The sequence below is a fragment of the Uncinocarpus reesii genome, genomic scaffold (assembly GCF_000003515.1).
Source record: "Uncinocarpus reesii 1704 scaffold_1 genomic scaffold, whole genome shotgun sequence".
Lineage (NCBI taxonomy): Eukaryota > Fungi > Ascomycota > Eurotiomycetes > Onygenales > Onygenaceae > Uncinocarpus > Uncinocarpus reesii.
In genome coordinates, this window is record NW_003052500.1 from 4743890 (window position 1) to 4756496 (window position 12607).

The following is a 12607-nucleotide window of genomic DNA, read 5'->3' on the forward strand; positions in this document are numbered from 1 at the left end:
TTCGTAGCTCTTCCCTCACTGCGAATGCAGGAAGATATTCCCGTTTGTGTCACGGAGCGTCTTGCTCTTACTGAAGGCGCTCGCGCCATCGTTCTTCTTCAAATGTTTGGCGAATTTGCTTCCTCCTTTGTGATCCTCTTCCCCTGGGATTGCAGCGGCGCTGTCCCCCTCATCTTCTTTGATGCCCATAATGTTGCCCAACGCAGTTCCAGCAACGTTCGTAGCATCTTGTGCCTGCTTCTGCCGCTCTCTTAGCTGCCTTCTCTCCTTCACAACCTTGCTACCCTTCCGACTAAACACCGCCATATCGCTTTGCGGGTCTCTCACTGCCGGCACGGGTTCCAACTGCTTCGTGAAAATCGTCCTCCCATCCAAAAACGGGGGCCTCAAATCATGAACCAATAAGTGCACGCGTGTCGAATCCTCATCATCCTCAAAATCAGCATCGTAATCCCTCCGCTGCGCGACACCGGACGTCAGCATCCGATTCGTTTCCCAGGCATCAACGTCTTTTTGCTTTTGTACTGCGCGCGCATTGAACCGACGGTTGTTTTTCTTTTCTGACAGTGCAGCTTCTCGCTGCATATCCGCCCACGAGCTGTCCGCCCCTCCAAACGGATTATGCGTCTCATCGCCAAAGGTATGGCCCAATTCGTCGCCAGCATACCAGTCTCGGTCTAACGCAATAACATCCTCGTCATCGACAAGGGGTTCAGGGCCATCGAACTCATGTTGTCGAGGGGTTGCAGAACCATTGTGGATTCCTTTTGGCATGGATACGCCGCCGTCATCTTTCCTCCGCCGTTGGAAAACATGTCTTGGGGGTGCTCCGGGCTGCGGGGACGAAGATTCATATCGATCTGAATCGAGCTTGCGGCGCTTCGGGCTATCTCCACGAGCCATTTCGATACCTAGCTAGATCGACAAGCCAAAGCCGAATTTCATCATCTTCAACGCTGCAGACGCGACCAAATCCTCTTGAAGCTGGTTACGAACGACCGTGTTATGTAAGCAGCCTGTTTGTTCTGTTTACACCCAATCAGTGGGAGATAGCTGGAGAGCTATCAGCTTCAACATATAACGCGAGAATTGAGGATATTAAGCAAGAAAATGTGGATTATTAGTTGATGGGCAACTATAGCACCCTTAACTGCCAGCTTCCCCATATTATACCAACGGTCCGATCCGGACACCCAAGATCCCTCCTGCACCACAAACATTCACGCGCTCTGATAAGTCAAGTCTGGCGACACAAAATACAATTCAACCCCATAAGCTCTGAGCACCTCGAATCTATAACCTGATAATTCCAATGAGTCTCTCTCCTCTATCCATTCCTCTGCCCCACATCACGCGCTCACGGCCTGTCTTGCGCGGGGAATAGGTAGATGCCATATGCTCATTTTCAGCATATGTGCAGCTTGCCAGCGTACGCTAGACCCCGGAAGTGTCTTCGCCAATGCTAGTAGGTCTCGCCACCGGCACCATTGTGCGTCGCGCCTACCATGGGCGGATATCCGTATGTTGCGCTGTCTTGCTCGTTCGGGTCCAAGCTCGCATTCAAAATGTTGTTGGCATTCTCGGGTGGAACTGCGAAGCCGGGTGCTGCCGCTGGCCCACCAATGCCGCCGGCGCCTGGGGGGCCAGCGCCGCCGACTGGTCCGCCCTGAGGGTATTCGCTGCTCGGGGGCCGGTTCTGATTCTCCGCCCTTGAGGATTGGGTCTCAAACCAATCAATTCAATTGTTCAGATAGTTCGTCTTGCCAAATCGAGACGATAAATGAAATGGGTTCTTTCGATTTAGTATACTTACTTCGCGATATTTTGACAAGTAAATCTTCAAAGCCTCCGCGTAGTTCTCGAAACCGAGAGACGTCATCGCGAATAGGATATCCTCGCCATTGACCGTCTTGCGTTTTTCTCCCTGACATTTCTCCGATGCTATAGGGCCGATAATATTAGTATTACACTTCAGCGTATAAATGGGCAGAAACAACCACGAACCTTCGCTGGTGATAAAAGATATGAACTCGCTCACGCATTCCTGCATGCACTCCTTGGCTTCCTTGGCAATCTTCGCATTCTCGGGGAGGGCAGTTTTCATAATCCGGGCGACTAATAGAACTCGAATGTCAGTACCAAACGCCTCAGAATAGATGAACTTAATCTTCACAGAGGTGGTTGCATGGCTATCATCGGGGTTGATACAGGGCAAACATTCAGAACCTTAGCCGACGCCAACAAGCATTCAGAAAATGGAGGACAGAGGATCAAGCATGTAATCGCGATCACGCGCCATTCAATGCAAACACCTTGGGCGCCCACGATGATAGCGAAAGGTCAAGCAGACGCCAACGAAATCGAATATACAGGCAAGTCGAAACTATGCTTGCACCCGATCAATTGTAATCGCGTAAAGAAAACAGCGACCATAACGAACCGTTTGCAATCGGAAGCCATCGATCCTGCTCTTTCACCTCAAATTCACCCTGAGTTTGCGGTTGCGAATCTTGGTGTTCTCTTTCCATGTGCTCCGCGTCGTCGCCCGACTGTGTTCCTGGTTCCACCTCAGGTTCCTTGGGATTTGAAGGAGAGGCCGACGCCATGGTTTTTACGTCTTTTTTGGATACGCGCAAGCGGGTAGTAACTCCAGCAGTAATAACAGGGTTTGTGTACACGTCACTCGTCGTCGAATCCGAATGGTCTTTCTTCCGATCAGCCCAATGCACGGTTGCGTCAGAAAAAGGAGGCGTTGACTCGGTGCCTATTCGCTTCACGCCCGCCTTGGTTGAGCCTAAACTGCAGGGAATGCGTGGAAGGAAGGGTGAGTTCGTTGGTTGTGTGCCTTGACGGTGTCTGTCACTGGGTCAGTTCCTGCACGGATCCAAGGGTAACGAAGCCTATCCAGATGCGCTTTCAAAAGGTGCAGTGCTCGTTGCCGCAATTGGCTGTAGAAATCGCGGGAAAAGAGCTCAACAGAGTTGGGCGGCGATTGGGTCAATTCTGACCGCAAAATTGGGCAGAGTGGAGGGAATCAACCGCAGAAAGTCTAACGGCATTCGCGCAACTGACCTCTGTGATTAGTCCTCGGGATGTCAAGTTCGGTGGAAGGGGAATAGCGGGATCTTGACGCTGAATCGACTACAACACGGGTTCGACGTTGCGGATCAAGGCTCCCGACGCGGTCGATACGTGCAGGCGTGAGTGAGCGCGTCGCACGGCCGGTATGGGACGAGCTTGAGATGAAAAAGCAAAACACAACGTGGTGTAATGCACAACTGCTGCGAAAGGACTGGAGCTGCAAGCAGTGTTCGTTGATTCCCCCGATTGAGAGAATGGAGAGCTGATGACGGTATCGGCGTACTGTGCCTGCATATCACATACGAGGATGTTACAGCCCTCCATACGGCGGCTGCGGCGAATTGCTTATTAATGTATTGGGGGATGTTTGTTTGGATACTGGTAATTACTCGTATGGAAACCTACAGCAGTTGCGAAGCTGCGTTGATTCAGGAGGAACCGACCTGGAGAAGGCAAGCAGTGTACGGAGTAAATGCATTTTGCGATGTTTGGAGTTTGATCATCAAGTGGACAAGGAGATGCTGTCTCTTTGGTTGTCAGGCTCTACGCCGCCGTCCACTCTCATTGGGCTCCTTGCACTCCCGCCCCAGGAGACGGCCCCATCAATGAAGTAATTGGACAGGTACGCTGCTTAAATGGCACAAAACTAAGACAACGTGCTGCTTATCGGAGGACAAGAGGCGCAGGCCACCAAGCTTGTTGACTTCTGGGCCAACCGCCTTCGCGATTGGGACACAAGGCAGTTGGGAATGGCGCCTTAGGCATCTCAACGCGAGGGATGGGTGCCGAGTTTGCCATGCATGACCCAGATCATTCAACACGAGCCTCGTTGCAGCCCTTTCCTGCCCAGCCTATTCGCTCTGACCGTGTGCTGGGCCTGGGCTGCAAATTCCCGATACCAGCAAAAGACTTGGAGATGTTTGTGCTAAGGAGCTGAAAAAAAAGTTGTTTGACCGTTAAATTATTGGGCATCTATTCCGTATTTTTTTTTTTCGGTTTTTCGCCAACTCAGTCGCTGCAGATGCTCGCCTGGATGCAAATATCGGAAGTGAGGTCACTGATACAGCTTCACCAGTAGCCGGTATATAACGATCATATGTTCCATTTCCTCTTAGGATACATATTCGTTATTACTTTTGCGACTATATCGCCAGCATGGCACCCACCTTTGACCGGTGCCAGCTGTCAGGCACAGGTGCAGTCAAAGGAAAAGATTTCCTCGAAATACTTTCAATCAATACAATGCAATTGTGATGATGACACGAAATCAATACCGTAACTCCATCCATGAAAATCGAGGGTACTCTTATCGGCGGGTAAAAAGCGGACTATCGCTGATCGATCTTTCCACGGAAATCCGGAACTATGCGGACGAAAAAGGCCGTCTGAATCACACGGGTTTTTCCATGGAACCGGGATGTCATGAGGCATTACTCGAAATCGTAGGGTGTAACATCGCTCAATAAACCGATCTCCTGTCGTTGCTCATTGCTGGACAACCTGGATATTATTCTTCTTCTGAACGCGCGAGTTTCGAATTAGCAAGATAATCCGCGAACCGGCAGCCCTATGGCCGACAAAGGCATTGCCCGGCGGCGTTTCTCACCTTCCAACTATCCATCTCATCCTGTTTAGTTTTGTATTGCTTCAGCAGTTCGTCCAGTACCTGTTTAAGGCCATCCGAGTTCGTTTTCAACGCAGGAACGACGTCCTTTACAGTTCTCTCAACCAGGACACCGTTTATCATTCGAAAGCATTTCCGATCTTCTGAGAGCGGCTCTAAAGTTTCGATGACAAGCCTATGCCATGAATAACCGTAACAGTCAGCTCAGGTCATCTCAGAATTATAAGATGGGCGGTTGGAGGGGTAGAGGGGTTCGGATCAATCACAAGAGAAGGGACCCGAGTTTTAAGGCTAGAAATGAAAAGTCGTACTTGTGTTCTTCCGTTTCTTGTTCAATGTCTCCAATTTTCTGGGCTAGCTGTTGTAGGGTGTTCTTGTATGTCGAATATTGGAACTGGAGCTCTGCAGTCCATCACATCAGCCGTTGCTGACAGAGCTCGCAACTCGAATTGAGTAAAGGAAACGCCTATAGCGAATTGCGGAAAGAAAGTACTAGACATACCCTGCTGTCGTTTTGGATTTATTTCTTGCGTCGCCATGATGCCTCAAGGTTTGTTTTTGAGATGTTGAGAGATTGTTTGGTTGAGTGATTCCAGCAGGATGAACTTATGAAGACGCCCATTTATTATTAACTACCATAGCTATAAGCTTATTAACGGGCGGAAGCCGAACAAACCCCCCTCCCCCCAAAAATTTTTTAAAAGAAATCCTTATAAGCTTATAAGGACCTTACAACAGCCGTTATAAGGTCTGTTAAAAGAATTTGACCTCGAACCGAACAGGCCCTAATGGTGGCTAGAGCCTAGGGGTGCACATGTAATTATTCCCTTTTTTTATGCCTTGATAGTAATAGTTACTCTGTACATACTAGACCCCATACTCCATACTCCATATAAATCTTCCAGAAAGGGTCCTTCTGTGCTAACCACTTTGACCATCTACTTTCATGGTGACAGTAGAACCAACCCTGAGACTCACTGGGTTTATCGAAGATTTTCTGGTCCAAATTGTATCTTTTAACCTTTCCAAACAATTCCAGCCGCTGGTTGTCCGCTTGGAGAAACCACTTCTCCACATCAAACGACGCCGCGTCCGGGAATGCCAGGTCAAGGAAGGCGGTATATTGAGTGGCGAGCTGTAATGCAAATAGACGATAGTCTAAGCTGTCATTAATGCTCATAAGCTCATCCTCCGGAAACTGGGCTCCTTTTAGCAACTCTCCGACCCGATAGTGAAGCGGTAGGTTCGGCGCCAGGTTATCGGCGCCGGGGAATGAGTCCACGTACGGAGGTCGCCGCCATGTGTTTTGGTCCTTTGATATAGGGGCCTCTCCCAAGCCTTCGGCGCCGCTTAGCGGCCCTTAACTTGTAGGGCTGTAAAGACCAACCCCCCTTGCCCCCGCAAGATCACCCCTAAACTCAAGCCTGCGAACGCCCGAAAGTGTGTCAAGGATTCAAGGGGACCGATATTTATGGCGGCGACCTCCGTAGGCTCTTGCTTTCGCCCTCACGACATTGTAGAACCCCTTCCCGATGCTACCAGCAAACCCCAGCGTTGGTACGCTATCAAGTGCTGGCTGGCCAGGGCTAACCTGGCGTAGCTCCTCCCACTTCTTTCGGTAGTCAGGGAACGGAAATCCCGATCGTGTTCTCCATTCTAATCCCCACATATCGTCCCGGGCTGCAAATGACGCTCCGTGAAATACCAAAAAATTGGCCCGATTCCTTGTAAGCTTCGTGGACCGTATCGCACAGGTTTATATATGTCGGACAGCTCATTGCTTCGCTTTTGTCCACCCAGTGAATTTCCGCTGTTTGCACCAGTGCATTCAATACGGCAGTCGCGTAAACAGAGCCCCCTGCTCTCCCACACGAGGCGCTTGATGCCCGCGCTCTGCTCTCCTACTCATGACTAGCAGCTGTCATACCCGACACGTTAAGTCTCTTTACCACAGAGAGGAACGAATCCGTGTATGGCTTTATAAGCCACCCCCCTGAATAACATGTTGTCATCCCAGGGTTAGGTAAAATAACACTTGGGTGAACGGCTTCGTGTAACTTTTGCTTGGTAAGTCGCGGTGCATAGTCAGAAGGGCCTTTGCCTCCTATGGACACCCCAAAGGAATCTGCTTCTCCATGTCCAAATATGAACAGTAGCACCTGCTGATTTTCCTGAACTGCAATTTTTGTCTCTGGTCTTAGCGTCGCTAAAAAACGCTCTAGGAGATCCTTCGGCGGAATAACGCGGATTGTGTGACTTGACTCAATTTGCTCCAGTTTTTTTTTGCATCTAGGACAACTCTACGGTCGCCAGACCTGCTGCCATGTACGGAGGTCGCCGCCATATGTTTTGGTCCTTCAAGTATAAGGGCCTCTCCCAAGCCTTCGGCGCTGCTTAGCGGTCCTTAACTTGTAGGGCTGCAGAGACCAACCCCCCTTACCGCCGCAAGATCACCCCTAAACTAAAGCCTGCGAACGCCGAAAGTGTGCCAAGGTCCAAGGATTCAAGGGGACCAATATTTATGGCGGCGACCTCCATACGTATTCACCATACTTCGTCACAAGAAATCGTGGTTCAACATAGGTGAACCATAGTTGATTCGACGCGTGGAAAGTATCTATTAATGTTAGCAACTGGTCTGTAGTAACACACAATCACACTCTTAAGAGGCCGTCACTTACGTGAATTTTGAAGAAGATGGTGGAAGTGAAAACCATCAATCCCCTTTGGGGGAGGCATTATCCTTAAAGTCGAGTGTTTGGTTGCACGTCTGGGGGACAGAAGGAAAAGAATTCTTTATCTTTATTTGCGTGCTTCAGGACGTGTCCGCTTATGCTGGATGGTGTGACAATTGGGTTCGCTGGCTCCGCCATGATTCTTCGGTCAAGATCTCGGCTCCGAGTTATTGCTGGGTTTATTCACCAAAAATGAAAACAACATGGGTCTGTGAGAGAATAGGTAGACAAGAGAAAACTCGTAAAAGAAGGATTTCCTAACAGTTTTATAAGCTAGTAGGGGAAGGTTCCATTGACAATCTGGAAGTCAAGTGACAAGAGCCTTCCGAGTTATTCGACACAAAGTTCCGGGAAGGAGCGAATCATGGACATGTCAGGTCAACTGGGTAGTTCTGTCTCTATTTGAACAGAATTATAGGCAAAGCGGTGATTCATCGAACCGGAAAGCACCGGTCGGCTAGGAAAGAAGACAACTGGATTTATCATGACTAGCACTGATGACATGGTAAAAATCCAATGTGACAGTCCTCTACCATTCTTGCATCTCCGCGTCAACGGCTTCCTCTGAATATCCATCAACAAATTTCCAAACGTCAGCAGCGCTTGCCTATCAGAAAAGTAGCAGTTGGCTTTTGTAATCGTTGGGCTTGGTGGGTATATAAGCATGGAGGGAAGAACCGCAGTCGTAGGGACAGTCAGGAGGCATCCAAAAATAGCGGCAAAAACCGCTAGGCTCAGTCGTTGACTAGCCGTCACATCGATAAATAGCGTTTGTATTGAGGGATCTATGAAGCATAACTATGGAAAGATCGGGAACTATCCTTGACAAGTTATGAGCGGAACGAGCTTACTCTCAACAAACTTTCAGAACGGCAGATCATGGCAACTTAAATTAGACACCAATAGATCATCAGGGATACATCCGAACAAGTTCCAATCTGTGATAGAAAATTCGGGTAGGTCACGCATGTCTGGTGACCGCATTGTTGAAGTCTGAAAGACGATCGAAATGGCTGAAGCTTTCTAATGATCTCTAGAATAGCGTTTTAGCACTAGTCAGACATGATGTGCAATCCGAACGCACCATACCATTCAAATTCTAATACTTCTTCTAATTCCACTCGGTGAGGTGCTGAGTGGAGCACTCCCAGGTCGGGTCGATCGCGAGGCTACTTTCAAATCGGGTTGCAACGGTTGGTGAACAACTGCAAACCCTCAAAATCGATCATCAAGCAATGATAGCCCGTTATTTTCGTTGATCCAACCCGACCAGGGAAAACGGCACGACATAGTCGAAAAGCATTCGAGATTACTCAACTCGGAAGCCATGCAGTATCCTGAAAATAGTCCGCCATTCCCGGTTCGTGTAGGTATAGCTCGCGCCATTCATCTTCCATATCAGTTAGATTTTCCGGGATAAAAGGCCCACAAGGCTCCGAATCGACAATTGAGAATAACTGCCTCCAATCGCCAGGTTCACCCAACTGAGCTGCTTGTGCTGGGTTATCGACTGTAGGTGCGGGAGTTTGCTTGGCAAAGTAGTTAAGCCGTTCATTTAGGTGCGGTTTTGAGTACCATGATTGTAATTGTTGCCCTTGCGGAGTGGGTATGTCCATCTGCGGGGTGGATTGGGTCGATCCTTTTATGACGGGTTCTCCGTCCTTGGGCATATTTGGCTGTTTCATTTTAACCATCTCCATATCGTGTTTCAAACGTTTAGAGCTCTCGAATAGCCGCAAAATCGTCTCTGCGCCAAGCCAATAATCTGCAAGTGTGCGTAAGGAGCACAATGTTGAATCGAACCGTCGAAGGGCATTTATTGCTAAAACTGGATTGGAAAATCGAAGTTCCACTCTTATCTGAATCATTGCCGTGAATAGAGAATTCACTGCTGAAACCCAAAGATATTTTACTCGATCCTTTTCTCGTAGCTCTTCGAAGATGGAAACAATAACACTGGCCGCTGCGCTGCAAATTTCGGCATCGTTGGGACCGTAATCATCCGAGTATGCGGATGCTTTGGGATGAGGCCGATGTAAAAGAATAAGAAAATTATTGTACGTAAGATGGAGCAGCGCGGGCCATGAATCCACATCCGCAGTGGACATCCGAACATTGTCAGGCAATTTAAGAGACCAATCGGCAAGGGCTTTATCGGCCTCTAGAAGAGCCGCTTTTCGACGTTCAGGAGTGACTCGCAGGCCGAAACGCTCTCTCATGATGAACGAGATCATGCAACAGAGCTCTGTGTACTGGATCACGTAATCAATCTGGACACGCTCGCCGCAACCCTCAAAATCTGATGGAGTCAAAGGCTGAACATCACAATCTTCGAGGTTTCTGCGGGCACTAGGTCAGCAGGGCTTGTAACTGCATTTGGACATCAAGCGAATCTTACATAGCTTGCGGTCGACCATACTGCAAGGAAACCAGTACATCAAATTGGACTAAAATCCACCATGCTCTACGCCACATACGCTTATCATGCGGAACGAACATACTTGGGCCGGAATTGCGGTGCATTCCGAGTCCTGTGGCTATCCTCGCGGCCACTCCAACCCAAAAATGTGCATTCGCAGCGACGTCATCATCAACTGGGTCCGAATACCATGTAAGGAGGAGAGCAGCTTGCACTAGAATGTCTCGATTGCGCTCTACCCGTGCCTCGAACAGCATTTTTGCACGGCGGAAGAAAGCCGCCTTCAATGTATCACGCGCGGGACGTGGGCGAGTAACGTGGGCACCGGCCAGGAGGACGGCTTGTAGGATCAGCAAGGAAGGTGCATCTGCCGGATCCCGTCGCTTGTACTGGGCCATGAAGCCCTCTTCGTCGAGAATGGGACAGCCAGGGTTGACGTGGGTGAAGTATGCTTCGACGAGCTCGTCTGCAAGGGCCGGTTCTGGTAGGACAAACGCCTCTCTTGGGACGTGTTCGAATCCATTTTGAAGATATCTTCGTGAAATCTGGTTTTGTGCAAAATGATACACTTCGTCGTCTTTATCTGTATGCTGCCGGAGCAAGAAGTTCAAGTTGGACACGTCCTGGCCAACGTATATAACTCTTACCCCTTTTTTGATCGAGCATTGGCGCAGGTCCTCATCGATCAATTTAACCAGATGGCGGTCGGATTCGCGATTATCCTCCTCGTCGAGGGACACATCAGTGCCTTCACTCCTGGAAGTTAGTCGTGATGTCTCCGTTGGTTCCGGTTTATGTTTTTGGCCATCTACGAAAGGGGGTGTGGTAGTAGGGGGTTTGAACGGTGGAGTGGGTAATTCTTGATGGTTTTGAAGGGCAGTTCTCTCTGGGACAGGGGCACAGCGGATGGGGACTGGATGTTGCAGAGACCGGACAGCAGCCCGCTTTTTCTTCTCGTGAATCCGACAATCATGCTTGCCGGCAGTCCGGCAATTGGTACACGGCAAACCGACGGTTCTCGCATCGCAGCGAACCTTTCGCTGATGGCAATGGACACAGGCAGCGGGGCCTATGCAATTGAGCGCAGAGACGTTAGTTAGGACGATACAAGAAAGGGGTGTCGAGGAGTTGGGATGGAAGCGGTTGGTGTAAACATCAAACGCGGGGATGAGGAGAGTGACCAACGTTTCCGCTTAACTACTCCGCCGTCAGCAGACACCCGGGCGTTCTGCTCTGGGGAGGACATAATTGTGCACAATGCACCGGCTACAGATTCACCTCAGCAGACGCAAAAGAAACACAAAAAGCAAAAGCCATCAGCCTCGCAGCGGGTGTGCCAATGGGCGAGAATGAGTTGACATGCTGAAAAAGCGGAGGAGAGGAAGAAACAGTCAACCACGAGATCGCAGATAAGAGCCCATTTATCAGGAGCTCTAAGCCCCTTTAAGCTTAGACATGGGGCCTAGGTGCTTGGCGTTGGAGTCTGAGCTGCGGGTTGGGATGATTAGATTGCGGATCGAGAATACGGTCGAGCAGCGATTGCGCATCACACATGGCTGGAGGCAAGGGTGCCGTCGTGAACCTTGACCCCGGACTGCGACGGGCCTCCAGCGCTCCACACGACTGGCCGGATTGAGAGCCCTATATGTTGACTCGTGGCGGTTCAGAACATGATCTCCGCCATGCCCTCAAAGACCAACTACAGAGGACGGTTGACCGCTAGCTCGAGGCGTTGACTAAACTTAAGCCTTGTGATGGAGTCAAGGTACAGCAAGTGGACCAGCATCACTCCGTATTCAAACGGCATTTCTTGCTCGTCGTCCAACCAGGGCTCCATACCCTCGACGTGGCATCCACAGGGGTTCTCATTCCGTATGGACTCCGCACATGAATTCCGCACTACGATTACATCGACGAGAATCCCGACTGGTTGTGTTAGTAATGAACTGCATGAACGTCAATTATCGCGCGTCATTTCGATTTTGAGGAGAACCCTTGGTGCAAGCCCATAGCACTAGCTAGTACGGAGTACGTCTGCAGGTGATCCCGTCCAAAACATAGTGAGATGTCGAGGAGGGCCCTGGATATTTAACGGCGAATTGATCAATTTCTAGAACGCCGTCATCACGGTTTCATCTGAATAGTTTCATCTGACAATTCAAATTCGTTCATTGAAGGGTTCCATCCTCGAAAAATTTGGCTTCTCCGCATTTCCAGGGTAGAGCTGCATGGGGAGAAATCTGGATGCAATCGTATTTAAAAATTTTTTTGTCAGCGATGTCCATCTGATCACAAGGAACAATGCCTGTCCAATAATAGCTGCAAAGCTTTAGCAATGACCGGGGTTTGCCGCCTGTACCCATCCAGGATGGCTAATGAAACCAGCTAGCATCCTTCGCTTTGAATTCAAGACTTCGTTTTCGTTTATTAGACGCCAAAAGGAACTGTTGAATTCATGGTGGCAGCCATCTCCATCTCGAGTCCTCCCCGTTGTTCGCCATGGCTGTTTCAAATGGAGCGATACTCGGCAACTCCTGAGCTCACCAGCATGGTAGTTACCGGCTTTTCGGCCCCATCCATGCACCTGGACCCCGAGATCGGCCCAGAGCCAGAGAGTCACTTCAATTCAGTCGTCAAGAGAGGCGCATCCTCCGCGCTTCGAGGACGAGACGGTTGCTATTTATGCTTTTTGGATCGTTGGCTAAACGCGGGCTCTCGGAGTCAGCACGATGGAAAGGCCCGAATGTT

The 12607-nt window shown here is 49.7% G+C and overlaps 3 protein-coding genes across 3 annotated transcripts in view; all 3 read right to left on the reverse strand.

The window, feature by feature from the left end:
- Positions 1 to 903, reverse strand: part of UREG_01823 (pre-mRNA splicing factor ATP-dependent RNA helicase prp16) — a gene marked incomplete at both ends in the record, with an annotated part of 3087 nt that extends 2184 nt beyond the window's left edge. The window contains one exon of the mRNA XM_002542261.1: positions 20 to 903. Coding sequence (XP_002542307.1) covers positions 20 to 903 — 884 coding nt within the window. The remainder of the gene's footprint in view (positions 1 to 19) is intronic.
- A 559-nt stretch (positions 904 to 1462) lies between these two features.
- Positions 1463 to 2606, reverse strand: UREG_01824 (nuclear transcription factor Y subunit B-3; the record flags this gene model as incomplete). The annotated part of the gene is made up of 4 exons (XM_002542262.1): positions 1463 to 1723; positions 1814 to 1941; positions 2005 to 2226; positions 2441 to 2606. The coding sequence occupies 4 exons, from the start codon at positions 2604 to 2606 to the stop codon at positions 1463 to 1465; spliced, it is 777 nt and encodes a 258-aa protein (XP_002542308.1).
- Positions 2607 to 8753: 6147 nt separating this feature from the next.
- Positions 8754 to 11105, reverse strand: UREG_01825 (acetamidase regulatory protein; the record flags this gene model as incomplete). Its single annotated transcript, XM_002542263.1, has 3 exons — positions 8754 to 9780; positions 9839 to 10928; positions 11045 to 11105. The coding sequence occupies 3 exons, from the start codon at positions 11103 to 11105 to the stop codon at positions 8754 to 8756; spliced, it is 2178 nt and encodes a 725-aa protein (XP_002542309.1).
- Positions 11106 to 12607: the final 1502 nt, after the last annotated feature.